This window comes from Lynx canadensis, chromosome A2, assembly GCF_007474595.2.
Source record: "Lynx canadensis isolate LIC74 chromosome A2, mLynCan4.pri.v2, whole genome shotgun sequence".
In the NCBI taxonomy this organism is placed as follows: domain Eukaryota; kingdom Metazoa; phylum Chordata; class Mammalia; order Carnivora; family Felidae; genus Lynx; species Lynx canadensis.
In genome coordinates this window covers 98,611,402-98,631,894 of record NC_044304.2, presented here as the reverse complement: position 1 = coordinate 98,631,894, position 20,493 = coordinate 98,611,402, and the positions used below count along the sequence as shown (strand labels likewise).

Below are 20,493 nucleotides of genomic sequence, written 5' to 3'. Positions count from 1 at the left end.
CTTTAAATTATGCCTAATACATTTGAAAGAATCGTATTTATTAGGAATTAAGTAATATAGCAAACTGGGACAAATACTATTTTAGCCATTTAAAAATACCTTCAGTTCAAATATTATAAATGGTTAAAAAAAGACTATCACAGCCTATTATATGTGCTAAAAAAGTATCAAATGCATGAAGGAAATGATAAAATATATTTTATTAGTTTTACTCATAATGACCCTTCAACAGCTGATCAATCTATAACAAAACTAATCCATATATTGAACTCTATCTCTCTTACTTCTGTACTTTGCTTTCACAGTTATAGTCACACTTTTTAAGGCTCAATCATTTTAATTGCAAAGACAGGATATCTACTGCCTAAATTACTACATTGTGTGGAGTGATACTCAGGTAGGTGAATATGAACTATCCTTGCATAGGAGCAATTGGAATAACTTGGTCTAAAGGTACAGTAATTTCAACAACAGCAACAAAACCCACTGGGAATTCAGGTTCTCTCTCTTTTTTACACAAATTTACATCCTAATCCAACAAACACTTGAAAAATCTTGTTCAACTGGATAGGAGGTAAAAGTCATTCGAGAGTTTAAAAAAGTGTTCAGTTAATTACCGGATTTGAATCAGACTCGACATTTCTACTAGTATTCTGAAAGCAGAATTATGGTTACCACAAAACTAAGCAATTTGCATGGCCCATAATGATTTTTAAAAAATATTTATCTACAAAACTCTTATGTGGTTGTCCCTTGATACCTAGAGAAAGAGAAGGGAAAAATTATATTTGGCAATTAATTTCCTTTTTGACAATTTCATTGTGGACACGTTAAGTTCATTTTACCTAGAAAGCAGACTACAAACAAAATAAGAACAGCTACATAGGAAGTATTAAGGCATGTGTAGAACTCACTCCACTGCATCGTAGTTGGGCATCACCTAAGCATCATTTCTACTAAATCTGATTTCTGATATAAGGGGTCTCCTAAGCCAACCTGGAAAACGTGTGTCTTTTGGTTGATTTAAGTGAATGAGTTTATTCTAGCAGATAGAAGCAATATGATTTTAATCAACAGTGATGAAAGACTTTGGGAAACCATCACAATGTGGAATAACAGCATCTTTCTATGAAGAGCAATAATGTTATGAACATTTCAACATCCAAAAATGATGGGCATTGCACACATTTATGCCTTTTGCTTATTTTCAAAGATACTTCACCACATAACTCTTATCTTTGTCACACAGTTCTTGTAGCCAAAAGAAAATAAAAAAGACTCAAACTGAAATATTTGAAAATGTAACTATTTGGCAGTGGTCAGAGATGCATATAATTTTGCAAGTTACAGAGGCCCCATAATAACACCTGAGGGATATTTCCCTGCCCCCTCCCACAGAAAATACTAGGGGGCCTGCTCCTCCTCAGATCCTCCAGCTATAGGCTTCCTAATTAAAAAGGCTGAGCTGCTTCCTGCTCAAAACACTTCAAAAGACCTTTCTCTTGTTCTCCACTTGACATACAGTTTACATGCTTTTTCCCCTTACCTGTCCCTGCTTATTTACGGAGAGGTGCCCTGAATCAGAAGCCGGGAAGTGCTGAAGAGAACGTTTTATTTTTCTAAAGCGAAGGACATTTAATATTCATGTTAAAAAAGACACAAGCCTTCTCCCCAGTAGCTGAGTTAGCACCTCAGTACTGTTGAGGGTGTGGGCAAAAGGAAAAATGCACATGGCAGAATTTTTTAAAACATAAATGTATATAGCATAATTTTTAAAAAGAATATTTCCTTATTATTAATTCCCCCCTTTTAAAAAAAAAGGGGGGGAGACCATTTTTCACTTCTCTAAATGTGACATGTTGATATCCCGCTTTTTTTTCAAACACTAAGTTTAACATGTTCAGAGTTGCAAACTATTGTAAAAGTCTGCCTGTAAGTTCACCATTTTAGATAAAGATGATTTTACCTTGTAAAAATCAAATGGAGGATGGATCTAAACATAAAGGGTCAACAGAATCATCTTTTATGAATTTAAAATAGAAAGTGTACCAATAGCAAACACTGACAAATAACCCTTTTTAAAAGCTCAATCTCGAGTCAGCGTCCACAAAAGCTTACTTTTCCAAGTGCTTGCCAATGGAGTTATTTCAACACTGCTCTGAAATATGCCTGTGTATCCTTTCCCGCAGGGAAAGGCGTGAACACACAGCGTTTTGCTTTTTGCAAAGAAGGGTCGTCCATTGTCCAGGATCGGCCACGGTTTGGGGATGACGTGAGATGAAATGATTTGGGGCCAGTGCATCTGCCAGTTCCCTTCAGAGCAGTCAAGAAAGGGGGTCGGCAGCCCAGCTGCAGTTGAAGGGTCAGTCCAAAAAAGGCCGTTGGGGAGAGAGAGGGGGAGACGGAGAGAGGCCGGCTGCGCCCTCCTCCCAGCCCTCCCCCCCCAACTCGGGCGCCTGCGCCGCCGCTCACCTCGGTGTCATTGTTGAGGTTCCAGAGGTCCAGGCGCCCCATCCCGTCCACGCAGGCAAAGAGCGCGGGATGCACGGGGGACCACATGACATCGTACACATAGTCTGCATTGTCTTCAAAGGAGTAGAGCGGCTTGTTGTGCTGTAAAGCAGAGAGACCGTGAAGACTTTGTGGCGCTGCCGCTGCCTCGGGCTGTCTAGCGAGCCTAATTAAAAACTTTGCACATTCACAAAGTGTCATAAAACTTCCCGAGATGAAAGTCCTCGAAAAGGTGAACCGCAGCTTTAATGTGACTAGAACTGTCCAGTGGCATAAATAAATACCGGGGGGCGAGGGGGTGGGTGGGAAGGGGGGACTCTTAGGGGACTGGGGGCTGGGACCGGCGGGGGAGGCGGTTTCAGACACAGGCGTACGAGACATTCCATGCAGGTGGACGGGGCTGCCCATTAGCTCGGAATTCTCGCCAGGCTACGCTCCGCGAGTCGCTCGGAGCCCAGACCCAACCGCGCTCGGCCTGCGGGGATCAGACCCGCGGGGATGCTCTGGAAGCCCCCGCTTGGCCCGGCGGCCCCGGACCTCTTGCATGGAAGGCAACGCCTGCCACCTCGTGGTCTTTTTCTGTAGCTGCATGTCTGCTTCCAGGCCAACTCCAGGCCAAATTCATACTTTAAAGGTTCCTTTGCGGCGGGAATGGGAACACATATTTTGAAGGGATTTGTGTAGCTCTTTTGGGAGGTTAAAAATCTCGCGGTTCTAAGACCCTAGTTTCTCTGCCTCGTCAGGGGGACTGGCGTGGCTCAACGTAGAATCCCTGAACCTTCACAGATGAACCACATTTTCTAGATCACCCAGTATTTCCAACAGCCCTGAAATTGGTGTTTTGGGGGAAAGCATTAGCACACCCCCCACTGCATACAAATGCTTCTACTCCAGAGGGATACAATAAATTAAAATGGCACTCTTGATTTCCAGTGAATATTGTCACATCAAAATAGCACAGAAGTCAGAGGCAAGTTTGAAAGTACACCAGAAATAAAACGTAATTGGACTTCATGAATTATTCATTCCATCTGGCTTGTCTTATTCTAATTTCTGCATAATGGCTTTACTAATCCCTGATCAATTAATGTAAAATGAAATTTAAATGATAATGAAAGCCCTAGAGATAAAAGAAATTAAGTATTCTTATATCCTCTGACAGAAATCTAAACAATGGGAGTTTTTTTCCACAATGTCTTCTTCATCCAGTCAGCTGTCTGTATTCTCTTCCTGGGTTCGGCTAAATGCCTGTGCAGGCCAGAGGAATAAGATCAAAAAATATAACACACAATATGAACAATCAAATCCTTTATGCATACAATGTGCAAAGAACGTTTCTGTAGGTAACAGCTCCAAATGTTCGAGTGAACTCCCAATGTGTATGGTTAGCAAAGGTAAAATGCATAGAATGCACTTGCTGATGTGAAAGTGAGAAAAATCGGCGAGAGACAAAAACCTAGAGCAAAGATTTGTTAGGGTAGTAACTGTAAGTGATTTCTCTTTCCATGAATTATATCGCTTTGACATTGCTCAGAAATGAACACAATTCTAATACTATTGTAGCAACACAGAAGATTTTAGATGGGCCATTGTGCATGCAGGGGGTAGGGAGTAGATGTGTGAGATGTGCTGTATTTGCAAGAAGTGTCTAATGGGGGAGTGATTTGAAAAAGAACATATGATATTGAGACCTCAGAAAGAATTAAATGGACATCAGCCTTACATTTTTGTATTTTAATATTCTATAACTCTTTTATGCCAGAATGTTTATCGTATACCATGCTTGCAGTGTGATTTTGAGGTAAAGTTAATTGTCAACTTGCTATTTACGAATAACTTCTTTCTTCCTCTCGAGCTTTGGACTAGGTGATTCAAACTTCCTTCTCCAGAGAATCTGAATATCCAGTGACACCTTAAAGTGGCATGATTGTATCATTTTTCCTTACTGAGATGGAGTAGCTGGTCCTTCACTGACCACTTGTAAACATTAAATTCTAACTCTTAGTAAAAGACTATTCCCACCCCAAATTCTTGATTTTGTAGCTAGCCAGTCACTATTTGTTAAACAACATGAGTGACACAATTTTCTCAAAGTCAAAGCGTGGAAAAGACATACTGAAAAAAGTCGATTCTCAGTATCCTCTCTCAATAACCCAGCTGATAGCAGAACTGAGTATACAGAGGTCTAGATATAGACTTACACATACAGACAGACATTAAACACAGATCATATTTACGATCCTTGTTTTGATCAATTATAAAACCACCCAACCTTCAACAGCCATTTTCTGGAAAGCTGATATTATTTGATACATTAGTTCTCCCAATAAATTACCCCGTTAATCTCTACTTTACTTCTTTCCTTTTTTTCTTTTAGTTGCTGCTTCTGTGAGAAACCCAATCAAAATTGTAATACATCCTGGAGACTTCACTTTTTAAACATCTGGAAATAACAGCCATTGTTCATGCTACCAAAATCCAATTGTCTCATGTTTAATAGTATTGTATTGATATGCTAGTACTGTCTAGGTTTTTCTCCAATTTCCTTACTACCCCAGCCTCTAAGACTGAAGCTTGAATCGGAAAAACCACTGCCATGTTATTCTAGGCTACATTGTGTGCAAGTTTAGGGGAAGGAAGAAGGGCATATGTTTTCAAGGGCTTTGTTTTAACCTTGATAGATTCACAGGTTGGGAACGTCTTGGTCAGGATTGAACGCACTGTCAGGGGACCAAGTGGACTGACAGCTAGGAACCCCTAGCTCCTGAGTACGGCATTGTGTGAGCTGTAGACATGAGCTAACACCCCTCTTACATCCTTAGGCAGTGCTATTTTGAATATTAGCTGTACTTTTTTTGATCAAGGAATTCTTCATTCTCTTTTCTTTGGGGCTCAAAAGATAATCTGAAAACCTCATTAAAAGTTTGGTGATGAGTGCACTTGTCGTGTTGAGCACCTGGTGATGTATGGAAGTGTGAATCACTATATTGTACACCTGAAACTAATATAGCCCTGTATGTTAACTAACTGGGATTAGACTAGAAACTTAAATTTTTTTTGCCTCAAATGCTTACTGTAAAACATTTTAGAGTAGATAAATAAATCATGAAATATCAACTTTTTCATCAAATGTATCAAAAGCATCAGGATCTAAAGATTCTGTTTTTAAAGTTTGAAACATAAATGTCTGCATCTACAAAACTGCTGTAGCTTTATCACCGGTATTAGAATACTACAAGTTTTGAAAAGGTGCAGAGTGTGGGGACAGATCTGACCAACGATTTTTGAGGAGGATCCAGTCATATCATTTGTGTATATTAAAGCTACAGAAGCTTGGGGATTTTAAATATTCACTCCGTAAAATACTCAAGGCCATCTAATAAGCTAAATATGGCTTCACAGCACATTACTGTAGAAAGTGTTTTTCAAAACCTTCAAATTTCACGAGACAAAAACCTCTTCACCCGTGTATCTCCATTCCCAGTGCCGTGTTTAGTATCAGCACACTGTTAAAGAAGAGAGACAAGGACGCTGCACTGTTACCTGACGTATTGCATGTGTGACAGACACATGCCAGTGAAATAAAGCCACGACACCCTGTGCTTTAGACAAGTTTCCAGGGCTGTGCCAAAAATCCAAAAATATCCAGACACAGATCAGCTTGACTTTAACATCCTTCCTCGCAGAGCAGAGAAGCAGGCGACCAGTCACCTCCCAGACAGACATGAAGGGCAGGGAAGGGTAAATTGTTGGGTGTTTGTTCTGCATGACTCTACACACACATTGTCTAATTTAATCCGCATAAAATCTCTGTAAGGTAGACGGTATTTACAGAAAAGAAAATTATAGTTCGGGAAAGTTAGTAGCTTTCTCAAGGCCACGAAGATTGTAAGCGGTGGAGGTGGATTTGGTTCTCTGGTTTTCCTAGCTGTTTAAGCACATCCTTTATTTGAGGGAACCGTGTGGTCCTCTGTAAGACATAGCAATGGTCTTCGGTCTTCAGAGCAAATACAGCAGCTCTGTTACCTGTCGTTCTATTCAGTTCAACCAATATTTACTAACCACATGCTGTATAACTTGTAGAAAGGGTTAAAAAAAAAAACACCCTCACAGAATGTCGGTTGCATTTCCCGAGTTGATTATTAATAGTCGTGAAGATGTTACCCATACAATTCCAAGCATCCTTAGCACCTTTTGACACCAGCAGAAATCTTTTTCTTCAAAAAACTGGGAATAGGATGGAATGGCCCTTTTGCCAGCAGGGATAAACAGGAGGCCACGCGATAGAGGGTCTAATAAAACGATGTCAGGAGGCAGAGCTCCGGGTTCCAGCTCACCAAATGTCTATATAGCTTCGAGTGAGGGGTTACAATTACACGATCTGAAAGCTGAGGATAACATGGGGAGAGTGGGCCGGAGAAGGTAGTAGGAGAAAGTGGACACAAACTACAGACCATGGAAAATTTCACTGAACAGCCTTGGACCTTAGTGTTTTCATCTATAAGATGGAAAGTGGGAGCTACTGACCTCGAGAGTTGCTGCTGGCTTTCTACGACTCTGTTCTGCACTAAGGATTGACTGGAATAAAGTTTGCAAAAGTTTTTTAGAAAGAGCTATTCAGAGATAAGTATTATAATCAAAGCCATCTTACTTGATGCTCTGTGAAATCCGTTTCAGTGATTTTTAGAAATTTTTTATTTCATAAAAATATACATATAAAAACGTACCAGTGTGGTTTTTGGTGAAACACCAGACATTATGAAAGTAATAATAGGTCTCTTATTTGACCAAGTAAAGAAGGCATAATGGATATTATGTTTACACGAGAGAAGGAAGCAAGGAGTGAACTCTGTTCCAGAGTGAAACTGTACAACATCCATGAACGTTTTACAATAAAGACTTGATCTCTAGATTTGAGCTTTGATTTTATAAGTATACTTCTGAAAATGACCGGAGCTGCATATTTTTCCAATCAGTTAACTATAAAATCATTTCATGAAAGATTAATTTCTATTTCTGATGTCAGATATTTATATATACCGAAGTCACATTTAGAGAATATAATGTTTGTTTTATTTTCTCTGTGTTATTTATTTTCCTCTCATCAGAATCTCTAGGCATCCCAATAGGGTTTAGAATTTTGAAGGTTGGTGAATAGGAAGATTTGTGTTAAAATGCCTTCTAACGCCTCCAAACACTGTGGTTCTTGAGGTTGTATTTGCCTCTAAATGATTAGCTTTCAAAGCAGACTTAGTAGAAATGTTTACCCAAACCATGAAAATTTCTTTTGGAGTAGAGGGGAAGTGGGGTGGGTGGTGGGGGGTAATGCATGGGTCGGTGGGGAAGGGGCCAGAAAACTAAATGTAGAATTTCTGTATCTTTATTCTGAAATAAAAAGAAAACAAATGGAATCTTACCTTGAAACTGTATCTTGTTGGGAAAAAAATGATGACCAAAATACTAAACAATGAGTAATAAGAAAATGTCCTTCAAAAATTGTCATGTGGGTTCCTGTGAAGTAATTAAAATAAATAGCCAGCCAGTTCTTCCAGGAAACATTAAAATGTGAGACCACAATATCACTTTAAAAAAACCACCAAAGGACCCCAAAACTTCAGGCTCACACAAAAATGGATGCCTCTACCATAAAAAGAAAGTGCTTAAACAAACAAACAAACCAAAACTCACAAACCAAACCAAACCCGAAAAAAACCAACTCTCTTGGCCAAAAAGAGGTGTTGTGAATTTGGTACTATCATTAGAAAACATTATTTGCAACTTAATTTGGAGTCCTTGTAAAGCATGAAGTATCCTGTATTTAATCGTAATTTCTATGGCTAAATATTAAAACAGTACAGACCATACCTAAATGGCATCTTTGCCTGTTTCTATCATGATCAGAAATTCGAAAGTAGCCATAAACACTTTGGGTGAGTTGAGCTTAACAGCATATGGATAGTGCGTCGGTTTGCCGTTTACATGTATTTACCAAAAATATATTAGGACTTTAATTTGAATTAGTAAATTTACAGTAATTGCAAAGAAATTTATAGAAATCCAGGAATGTAGCATTTGTCTCTCAACAAATGTAGAAGTTTTGCTAAATAAGTACTGAAGCCACATAAAAGGTGTTCTTTGTTGCACTGCCTTCCTCGACTGCTTATTTGCATGGAAGAATCCTCCTAATCCAGGAGGCGCCACCAATAAAGAGGATAATTATCCATATAAAAGAATGTATACATATTCACAGGTTTTGACTAGTATTTGAGTGTTTAAAGCCACGATAAAAACTACAAGCTTTGCCTAATTCATAAAAGGAATATTTCCCGCACTGGCATGATTTTTATGAATATCAGGTCTACCTAATGGTTTTTTAAATGGGCATTTTCGGGGCACCTGGGCAGCTCAGTAGTTAAGCGTCTGACCCTTGATTGCAGCCCAGGTCACGACCTCATGGTTCGTGAGACAGAGCCCTGCGTCGGGCTCTGTGCTGACAGTGCCACAGAGCCTTCTTGGCTCTCTCCCTCTCTCCCTCTCTCTGCCCGGCTCCTGCTCATGCTGTGTCTCTGTCTCTCAAAATAAATAAATACACTTAAAAAATAAAAAATAGGGGCGCCTGGGTGGCGCAGTCGGTTAAGCGTCCGACTTCAGCCAGGTCACGATCTCGCGGTCCGTGAGTTCGAGCCCCGCGTCGGGCTCTGGGCTGATGGCTCGGAGCCTGGAGCCTGTTTCTGATTCTGTGTCTCCCTCTCTCTCTGCCCCTCCCCCATTCATGCTCTGTCTCTCTCTGTCCCAAAAATAAATAAACGTTGAAAAAAAAAATTAAAAAAAAAAATAAATAAAAAAAAATAAAAAATAAAAAAATAATATGGGCATTTTCATAGCACGAATCTGTACAGAATCCATTCAAAAACACTAAACAAACTGGGATGCTCTCTTAAATTGCTGTTTGTATCCATCTCAGCTGCTCTGGCTCTTTCGGTATGTTCCGCCTTCTTGCTTGAGTAGAGGGAGGGCAGAGAGGGACACTGTATTGCCAAAACCAGGGGCAGCAGAATTGCCTCCTGAGTGCCATGGAGGTGGCTGGTCTCTAGACTGATTCTCTCCGGACTGATAATTCTAAGGACCACGTGGCTGTAGGAGGCAAGGCATACAACAGAACCACTTTGGTTGCTGCTGCCCCAATTCTGTTTCTCCTATGGCTGAGCGGTTTCATATCCAACATGGTATCAGTTAGAGAAAGAAGCATTCAGTATATGTACATAAAGATCAGGTTGTTTAGAGGCTGTATTAGAGGTGGGAGGGAAGGATGTTGGTATTAAGGATGAGGGGGTGTAGAAGATGATAACGGATTGGACCTAGAAGCAACCAGAATTGTGGTTGCATTATTGTCTTGGAGACTTGAAAAGTTAGAAGAATGAATACATAAGGCAGCACAGTTTTGTTTAATCATTTATTATTTAATGTCAAATTGTTTAGCTGCATTTTACTAGTGGGTAGATAAAGTGGCAGAACATTTCGCTCTTTTTTTTTTCAATGTTTATTTATTTTTGAGAGAGAGACAGAGCGCGAGTAGGAGAGCGGCAGAGAGCGAGAGGATGAGAGAGAATCCCAAGCAGGCTCTCACTTCAGCATGGAGTTGATGTGGGGCTCGAACCCATGAACTGTGAGATCATGACCTGAGCCAAAACCAAAAGTTGGACACTCAACTGACTGAACCACCCAGACGCTCCCAGATATGTATAATTCTTAAAGAAAGATTTAAAATATATAAAATTATAAACCTAATACATGCATTATATCTTGATTCATATTTATTTCTAAAGTGCCAGGTAAACATTTGCTATTCTCCAGAGCTAATCTGACATTAGTGGTCTCACTACACTTAGTAAATATGACATTTAGACAAATTTCGTTTTTGCTCAAGAAGTCCCATAAACCAGATTTGTCTCATCAAATGGGTTTAAAATCTAATGGTAAAATTATTTAAATTAAAAAAATTTTTTTAAAACATTTATTCATTTTTGAGAGATGGAGGGAGACAGCGTGAGTGGAGGAGGGGCAGAGAGAGAGGGAGACACAGAATCCGAAGCAGGCTCCAGGCTCCTAGCTGTCAGCACAGAGCCCGACGCGGGGCTCGAAGTCACGAACTGTGAGATCATGACCTGAGCTGAAGTCGGAGGCCTAACCTGACTGAGCTACCCAGACACCCCAAATTATTTAAATTTTTGATTCTACTTCCTGCATCAGCAATTGATTTTATATATATATATATATATATATATATATATATGTGTGTGTGTGTGTGTATATGTGTGTGTAGGTTTGCACTCCTGTGTCTTCTGGTGTTAAATGTAATATATCTTTTATATTATATCTAGGGGTCCCTGGGTGGCTCAGTCGGTTGAGCGCCCGACTTCTGCTTGGGTCATGATCTCATGGTTTGTGAGTTCGAGCCCGCATTGGGCTCTGTGCTGACAGTGCAGAGCCTGGAGCCTGTTTCAGATTCTGTGTCTCCCTCTCCCTCTCTGCCCTCCCTCCCTTGCTCATGCTCTGTCTCTCTCTCTCTCAAAAATAAATAAACATTAAAAAAATCTATCTATCTATCTATCTATCTAATCTAATATTAGTATAGCTGATACTTGTATTTATTTCAATCATGGCATGGAAAAAACCAGTAAGGAGAATCCCACAAAGCAAAAGTTCAAAATATTCTGTTTAAGTGTTTATTTTTTTTTATTTTTGAGAGAGAGAGAGAAAGAGTGTGCATGTGCACAAAAGTGGGCAGGTGGGGGTGTGCAGAAAGACAGGAGACCAGAGGATGTGAAGCCTGACGTGAGGCTTGAACTCACGAACCATGAGATTATGACCTGAGCTGAAGTCAGATGCTCAACTGCCTGAGTCACCTAGGTGTCCCTAAAATATTCTGTTTATCTGTAGAACATATACTTCCTATTTTGCAACAGATTTTCTTACCTCATTCTGTTTCACCTAAGCCAAATTGAAATTAATTTCTTTAAAAAAATTTTTTTAATGTTTATTCATTTTTGAGAGACAGAGAGAGCACAAGAGGGGGTGGGGCAGAGAGACAGAGGGAAACACAGAATCTGAAGCAGGCTCCAGGCTCTGAGTTATCAGCACAGAGCCCCATGCAGGGCTCGAACTCACAAACCATGAGATCATGACCCGAGCCGAAGTCAGACACTTAACCGACTGAGCCACCCAGGTGCCCCTGAAATTAATTTCTATTCAAAAAGCAAACAGAAGCTAAATGTGACGTAAAGAGATTCAGGACATTGTAAATGGCCATGGGAAAATAAACTACATTAATTATGAGCCCTGAACAAACTGCAAGTTTAAGAGGTCACATGAGGCTGGCCAAGAGGGACCCACACTAGGGTTTGGTCCCAAAACAATTACTTCGGGTGGTAAAGATGAGTTTTAATTTATCTTCCAACATCAGACATACAATGTAGTTTAGATCAGGAGGTGGGGGTGGAGACATCTTAGAATCTCATAATCATGAAGATAGTGTGTCTGTTATTTGTTATTCTCATTCTCTCTTCAGTATTGTTGCTTGGAAGGAAAAGGGTAGGGAAGGCAACTCATGAAATAAAAAGGCAAATGTTTCCACTCAGGTTAAAAGAGCAAAAGAAAGGATTCACAGCCCTGCTTGCACATTGGGAAAGCCCAGTCAGTTGAGTGAATCTTAAGTCTCAAAAGTGTTTGTACTTATATGGATTATTCACACCTTCTGTATAAATAACAGCTACAGGTACGTGTTGGTGGGTGAATATGGGGGTGTGTGGGTAGGGGTAAAAGGACAGGAAGTATGAACACAGGCTAAGTCTGGCTATGACTTGATGATCACATTCTTGTGGTTTCTTTCAAAGTTAAAGTCTTCTCCCCGAGTGAGCTTAATAAAGGAACCCCTCATCCCCCTCAACCCCCACTCCCTCCCCCTAAAAAAGAAAAGAATTTGATGACTGGCACATGTAGTTTTATCGAAAGCCAATTTTAATGTTTGCTATTTGGTGCTTGGAAGGGAGGGTAAGGGGGACTGAAAATAAGGATGAGGGGAGAAAAAAGTCAGACGCCACCTGAACGTCGTGTTTATCAGAAAGGCAGCCAGCAGGGCTTTGGGGTTGTGGGGGAAAAAATGCATTCTGTCATCCGGTAAGTGTTACTGGCAGTGAACTATTGATTTTGTTAATCTTCTTTCCTATTTTAAGTGTTATGCTTAGATACTGGAATAGCAAAAACTTTAACTTGTGATTTTTATTGTGTTCTGGTATTTTAAACATTTCACAAAATGTTAGCAGAAGGAAATACGCTCAAGGCCCTCTGTTAGAATTATGTAATTTTTAGATGTTTTCATCTCTGTTTAAAATAATCTAACCCATTTTAACAAAGTAGGTTGTTTTACTTAGGATACCCACATGTATTAATCCATCAACAGTGGATTATTAAGGACCTACCTATGCTTTCCACTTTGGGCAGTCAATAGAAGAAATCTAAGATCTACCTCTGTTCTTAGGGACTCACAACCCAGGTAGGAAAATGAAAATTGTGAAATAAAAGGAGAAGGATATTATTTATTTGGAGGTCTATTTTCTTAGTTTGTTCCAAAAGGATTTATGGTGTCTTACAAATGAAGTGTTCTATAAAGTTAAGAATAAACACACCACAGAGGCAGGTAGAATAGATAACTTTTACTAGGATTGTGAGATAAGCTGATTATTACAATCTGGTACTGAAACAGCCCTAAATGTCCTGATAACTAAGACAAAACACGTCGTAACACAAGAAGGTATGTAAATTTCACCATCTGAAGAAAGAAAGATTACAAATTCCTCCTCCCAGACACATTTTTTGGGAAAAACTCAAGGAGGAATTTACCATGTCTGTGAATCCCTGGAAAAGAGACTGGCTTTCTGTCTTGTTTATACCAAAGAAAGAGAACAAGGATGTAGCCAGGTGCTAAATTCTGTGGTACAGATGTTCGGTGCCAGAGGAATTCGGAGATTCGGGGTGGGTGGGGTGGGGGAGTGGGTGTTGGTGGTTACCATGGTCTGATGTGGTCAAGGAAGGGATTATCTAGGACAGGTGATGGAACCCGCCTTGAAAGATGCCTAGGCTTTGACAGATGGTAAGGAAGCCCGTCAAGGAGGGGAAAGCAAAACATGCAAAGACCTGGCTGTGTAAATCGGCACGGAATTCCCAGATGAATGGAAAGGTGAAAAGTGGGGACAGCCTGGTGGACTCTGAGAATTTGTCCTAAGGAATAACAGGAAATAATTTGGGTTTGTTTAGGGCGGGATTGGGGCCATGTTACGAATAGTCTTGAGTACAGCGTTCACACTTTTTGATGCAACAAGCTACTAAGCTATTAAACATGTATTGGTAAATGGGCAGAGCATTGTAGTTTGTGCTGAACAGATGCAGAGATGTCTATATTCAAGTGTTTTCAGCTTTTCCAGTGTGGGCAACTGAATGATGAATATCATTAATTGAGTAGAAAGAAGAACAAACCGAATAGAGGAGGAAGATCTAGTTTGTAATATTTTAAACATGGTGCATTTGAGTCTCTGGAGATGACACTCAGGTGAAGTTGGCAGTGGGAATGTAGGTCTGGGATTGAAAGAGAGGACAGGCTTGAAGTCCATGACAAGGAATCATTCACAAGAAATGCTGAGGGACAGGAGAGAGCAGGGAGGAAGGAGAAAAAGAAGACTGTGACAGAAATTTTGAAAAACTGGGCCAAGAAAGTGAAGAGGAAAGAACCAGTGGAGAGGTCTAAGGCAAATCAAGAGACATAACTAGGGCTGGAGAGGGCTACAGGAATGAGAGGTAGAGAATATAAGATGAGTACTAAAAAGAAGCCACTGCACTTAGCAGTTAGGGGCTGATCTTGGTCTCGGAGCAAGAAGTGTCTGAAGATTAATAAGGTTTGTTGAGGAGTGGTTGGGAAATGTGGCAGAGGTCGGTATGGATGCTCACTGGCTCTTCAAGTGGTTTGGCAAGCTAAACCAAATTTTAGGACATGGTCGTGATATTTTAAGTTAACCCATCCATTAGATGTAATATCTTTGACATTTTAGACCATTTCTTATGAGGGTTTATATCTCTTTTTAAATCTTTTAAAAAATTTATTTATTTATTTATTTATTTTAATATGAAATTTATTGTCAAATTGGTTTCCATACAACCCCCAGTGCTAATCCCAACAGGTGCCCTCCTCAATGCTCATCACCCACTTTCCCCACCCTCTCACCCCCCATCAACCCTCAGTTTATTCTCAATTAAAAAAAATTTTTTTTTAAATGTTTTATTTTTGAGACAGAGAGAGCATGAGGAGGGGAGGGGCAGAGAGAGAGTGAGACAAAGAATCCGAAGCAGGCTCCAGGCTCTGAGCTGTCAGCACAGAGCCTGACGTGGGGCTCGAACTCACAAACTGCGAGATCATGACCTGAGATGAAGTCGGATGCTTAACCGACTGAGCCACCCAGGTGCCCCTATTCTCAATTCTTAAGAGTCTCTTATGGTTTGCCTCCTTCCCTCTCTGTAACTTTTTTTCCCCTTCCCCTCCCCCACGGTCTTCTGTTAAGTTTCTCAGGATCCACATAAGAGTGAAAACATATGGTATCTGTCTTTCTCTGTAGGACTTATTTCACTTAGCATAACACTCTCCAGTTCCATCCACGTTGCAACAAAAGTCCATATTTCATTCTTTCTCATTGCCAAGTGGTATTCCATTGTATATATAAACCACAACTTCTTTATCCATTCATCAGTTGATGGACATTTAGGCTCTTTTCATAATTTGGCTATTGTTGAAAGTGCTGCTATAAACATTGGGGTACAAGTGCTCCTATGCATCAGTACTCCTTGTATCCCTTGGGTAAATTCCTAGCAGTGCTATTGCTGGATCATAGGGTAGGTCTATTTTTAATTTTCTGAGGAACCTCCACACTGTTTTCCAGAGCAGCTGCACCAGTTTGCATTCCCACCAATAGTGCAAGAGGGAGATTTATATCTTGAACACTTGGCATCAAGCCTTGCAAGTAGGAGACAGACAAGATGTATTGAAAGTGGGTGATGAAGCAGGAAGCATCTAGGTGCAGTCCCATTTCTGCCTGACACTCATGAGAAGAGCCTTGAACTTTCCTCTAACTCTTTGGACCTGCAATTCTTTCTTAGTCTCCTCAGGGTTAAAACTCTGCCTTCCCTGATTAAGTTTTGATTCAGCATCCTCCTTGGCCTACTTCTTGTTCTTCTGGTGTGCTACTTTGGTTTCAGAACCTTTCCCCTCACTCTGGTACCTTGAAACCTAATCTCTGATGAAGGTCATGGTTGCTGCTCAGTCATGGCCAAGATTTCAGCAGGCTTGTCCACTATAGGCAAGGAGCCAGGAGCAGGGTACTGTTTTGAAGAGGAAAAGTGATATGAAAAATAGTAATAGAAACTAGCCTACTAGAAACATGGACAGCAGGAAATCTAGGCAGGAATTTCCTGTGTACTATAGGAAAATGTATGTCCTAAAAAACAAACAAAACTTATCCTTGGATTGAAAGCATCAGTATGTACCTGAGATGTTTTGTAAGATATACATGTCAATTGGTGTGTGAGTGTTTGTATGTGTGTGTGTGTGAGACAGACAGACAGACACACACACATACATACACACTTTTCCATGGAATATTCTTATTCTTATATACTTATTTGTCTGGAGAAGAGCAGTGATGTCCAGGAAGAGGAGAATGGTGGACTATGAAAAACCTGAATCCAAATAGCACCCACCACACAGCAGCCTGATTACCCTGCACCAGTTAGTAAATGTATTCTGAACATGGTGACAACCGTGAAATGGGTCTTTGGATTCAGCGACCACAAAGTCACTTCTTACATTAACACCATTGCACCGACCATTCTTGCTACTGTCCCTCAACATCCACAGGTCCCTCAGGATTCTGCTGCCCCTGGGAGTCAGCCTTGGGTGGACTGGAGCTCTTCAGGCACTAGGAATGAGGTGTGTGTATGTGAAAGAAACTCATGGGGAATTTATTACTGTTAACTTTTTTGTCCCTAACCAAGGGTCAATTGTGATAACGAAATATTCTTAGCTCTTGTTATGGGCTAAATTATGTCAGCCCCAAAATTCATATATTGAAGGTCTAGCCCCCCAGTACCTCCAAATGCGACTGTATTTGATGACAGGATCTTTAAAGAGGTAATTACGGTTATGGCGGGCCCTAATCCACTCTGACTCGTGTCTTTCTAAGAAGAGGAGATTAAGACACAAACATGTACAGAAGGAAGAGCATGAGAAGACACAGGAAGACCCCCCACCTGCAGGCCAAGGAGAGATGCCTCAGAAGAAATCAACTCTGCCCATACCTTGATCTTGGACTTCTAACCTCCAGAACTATGAGGAGATAAATTTCTGTTGCTTTAGCCCCTCTTCTGTGGTACTTTGTCATGGAGGCCCTAGCAAACCAATACAGTTCTCAAATGAAAAGGAGCCTCTCTTTCTTCTTGGCCTCTAAGGCACACCCACACGGGCACATTCACCCTACAGTTCTGCACAGATGGAATTGCCCCAAGAGTGCAAGACACATACTGCTTCTGAGCAGCTATTTTCTCCTTCCTGAACGCGTCTCCTTGTGATCAGTGATGGCACTATCTTGCATTTTACTCCACCTTCCACTAAGGGGGCCTCTGGCGAATATAAAAATATCCCCCTTTTGGAGACGGCAGAGCCTCTTTTAAATTTCTCACTTAGCTTTAAATCATACCTGTAGTTCTGCAGTGTTGTTGAGACATTGGGGACAGGTGAGGACGGTGTGGGGGTGGGGGCGGTGAGAGGTGGGGTGGAAAACTGTGGAATTCAATGTGATCTCAATACAAATGGGCCAAACCATCGCAGGGATGGAACTAAACAGGAACCAGAAATTACAGTTCTGTTCAATTCAGTCACTTTAGCATGAAGACAGAACTATTTTTTTCCGTGCTTGAGATTCGAGTTTATTTTGATTTAATCTTGTCACCCTCTGCAGGCTCAGTCTTGGCTCCCATTTCTTTTAGGAAAGGTAGTTGGAGGGTGAGATGGGGGATGGGGTCAGAGGGCAGGAAAAGGCAAGGCAAGCAGGCAGGGCAGACTGAGAATGACTAGGGTCCTAAAGCTGAACACTCTCATCCAGGGGTTGGGCTTAACCTTTAAACTCGAGCAGGCAGGCCCCTGCCCAGCTTTCCTTATCAGCCTCCTTAAAGGCTAATTACTGCTGAATGGGTTCGTGAGGTTGGAAAAATTTCAAAGAATTTTTGAATACATCTCTACAGTTCTCTTCTCTTTAACAATAGGATCTATCAAACAGTGAGGGGAAGGCTCTGTTTAAAAGCACCGACAGGGGATCAGAAGAATGTGTTTGATTGCTAAAGTGACTAATTTATTTTTACACAGTGTTAATGATGCTACAATAACCAATATCTATAGCCTGGTTTTGACAGTTTACTGCACGGGTTCTCATTGTTTAAAAAAAGAAGAAAAGGGGGAAGAAAAAGAAAGTACGAAAGAAAGAGAGTGTTTTATTTTGCTACATTTCCATTTGTTAACAAAACTCCTCATAAGCAAAACCAGAGGTCATTAGCAAACAACCAAAACATGCCTGTCTCCAGAAGAATACAACTCCCTTCATCATTTAAAATAGAGCTCTGCCGAAAACCCAAATCATGACAAATCCTTAACATGAAAAATTCAGTGCAGACTTGAAACCACCTGACTTTACTTTGGGTTTGTGTTCCTTAAAATTACCTAGAAAATACCATAATCTTCTCTTCGTGGGGCTGGATGGGGGCCAGGGCCCTGGCTCCAGAGGCAAAGGGCAAAACTAAAAATCATGTCTGAACAGACAGCTCCACCCTCTCTCCCAAGTCCACTTGGCCCCGTGACAAAAAGCGAGGTCTAAAGCACATTCATCCATGGCCTGGGTTTTTGGCCAAAACTCAAGACTCTTATGGGACAAACAAAAATGAAATCCAAAATGTTATCACCCTCGCCTTTAGAAGTCAAATGGGCTTAAATGATCACACAGCATACGGTGAGTAGTTCACATCTGCAGGGTGATAGGGAACAACAGAGCCATATTAACATGTAGCTTTGTTTAGAAGGATCCTTAGCTGAGAGTTTAAATTCCAAATAAGTTTGATATTGTGTGTGTGTACATATGTGTGCATGCGTGTGTGTGTGAGAGAGAGAGAGAGAGAGATTTCCACACCAAACGAAACGCTCTGAGAGTGAAAGGTAGAAGGCGGGCACTGGGGACTCCACTGTGGGGGCCTGTTTGCTTGGCGCCCCCAGACCATGGCTAAGCCTCTCTATGCCCTTCATTCTCCTTCACCGAAAGCTTCAGTTCTGAAGAACTCCCTCTCCCCAGTGCCCACCCACTCTGCCAGCCTGACTCTCTCTCACGCTTCAGATGGGTGAGAGCCAAGAGAGACTGTCAAGTAATTTTTACCTCCTGCTGAGCTAGTGACAGACTCAGTACAAATAGCTACATTGAGAAAGCACCTCCACGCCACAGATCGCAGGGCCAGCTCTCTAACAAGGCAGTCCGGGACTATGATACCGCCATCTGGTCCCACTGGGGCAGATCAGTGCTGAAATGGTAAGGCCAGGCTTTCCAAATATGCTTTCCCCTCGTCCCCTAATCAAAACCCTGTGCTCTAGCCAGCCGTCTGCGTTCACAATCTCCTCTGCACTCTGAAAACCTTCTGGCCTTCAAGCCTTTGTTCGTGCTGCTTTCTACCCTTGGAGAATATACTACCCTCTCTCCTCACACATTGTCCAATCCTGTGGTCTCAATCAAGCCCTGCCTAACCCACATTTCCCCCTCAAATACCCACACAGGCACAGAGATGTCTCTGTCCCCCAGGCCCCAGACGTTGTTTTCTGACTTCTTTTTAGGCACTGCGTCTGGGGCTGCCTTGGAGTCTGTCTTATGCAGTTATATTTAAATATATTCTTACTTCATTCCTAAATTGTTGTTTAGTTTTCCATGTAGAGTAAGGTTTTTTTTTTTCCTTAAGACTTCATTATTCAGAGCAGTTTTATATTCATAGCAAAATTCAGCAGACAGTACAGAGGTTCATTTCCCACGTATCCACACCCTTCACCAGAGTGGTATATTTTTACAAGTGCCGAATCTATATTGATACATCATTATCACTCAAAGCCCATAGATTACATTAGGGCTCACTCTTGGTCAGATACATTGTATGGGTTGGGACAAAGGTGTAATGACATATATTTATCACTGTACAAGGCAGTTTCATGGCCCTAAAATGCCTCTGTTAGGGCAAGGTTTTTCAAACAATTCTGGAGGGCTGGGGGTTTAATTCTTGGGGGGAGGGAGATTCTAGGAGTTCTCTGGGAGAAATATTAATTTTATGTTTTCCTTTAGGGAAGAGCCAAGAGATTAGGTTAACCTGCTTCAGATCAGCCAGATGCCGCTGCCTTGTAGATGTGCGTGTCAGGGTCAGGCCTGCGGGAGTGTTTCGGTTCAGTCATGGCAGCCTCGGGAGGGGAAACACTGAGGAACCGTGAATAGAAAATGACCCATTCGTCACTCTTGGAGTCATCTCACAGCAGTGAAGATACAGTCACTGTATCACCACTTCACTTTCAGAGGAACCTGATGTGTCACACAAAGTTAATGTAGTTCATGTAAGTGGTTATTTTGGGGGGTAAATTTAATTTGTAATTTTGGGGGAGCCGTAAAATTATTTAAAAGTTATAAGCTATGGCTGATATATATTTTAAAACACTGGGTGTCTTCTCATTTCTCTTTAGAATAGAATCCAAGCTCCTCCTTAGGCCGCAAGGCCATGTGTTACTTGACCTCTGATTGCCGTCTCAACCTCCTCTCCTGCCATTCTAGTTTTGCTGAAAACATGGAGGCCTTTGTCTCGCTCCTCATACAAAAC

At 41.2% G+C, this 20,493-nt stretch overlaps 1 protein-coding gene across 2 annotated transcripts in view; it reads right to left on the bottom strand.

Annotated features, from left to right (window-relative positions):
* Positions 1-20,493, bottom strand: part of DYNC1I1 (dynein cytoplasmic 1 intermediate chain 1) — a 313,529-nt gene that overhangs the window by 19,797 nt on the left and 273,239 nt on the right. For both annotated transcript variants that reach the window (XM_030307990.1, XM_030307991.1), the window contains one exon: positions 2,473-2,613. In XM_030307990.1, the coding sequence (XP_030163850.1) occupies positions 2,473-2,613 (141 nt within the window). The remainder of the gene's footprint in view (positions 1-2,472; positions 2,614-20,493) is intronic.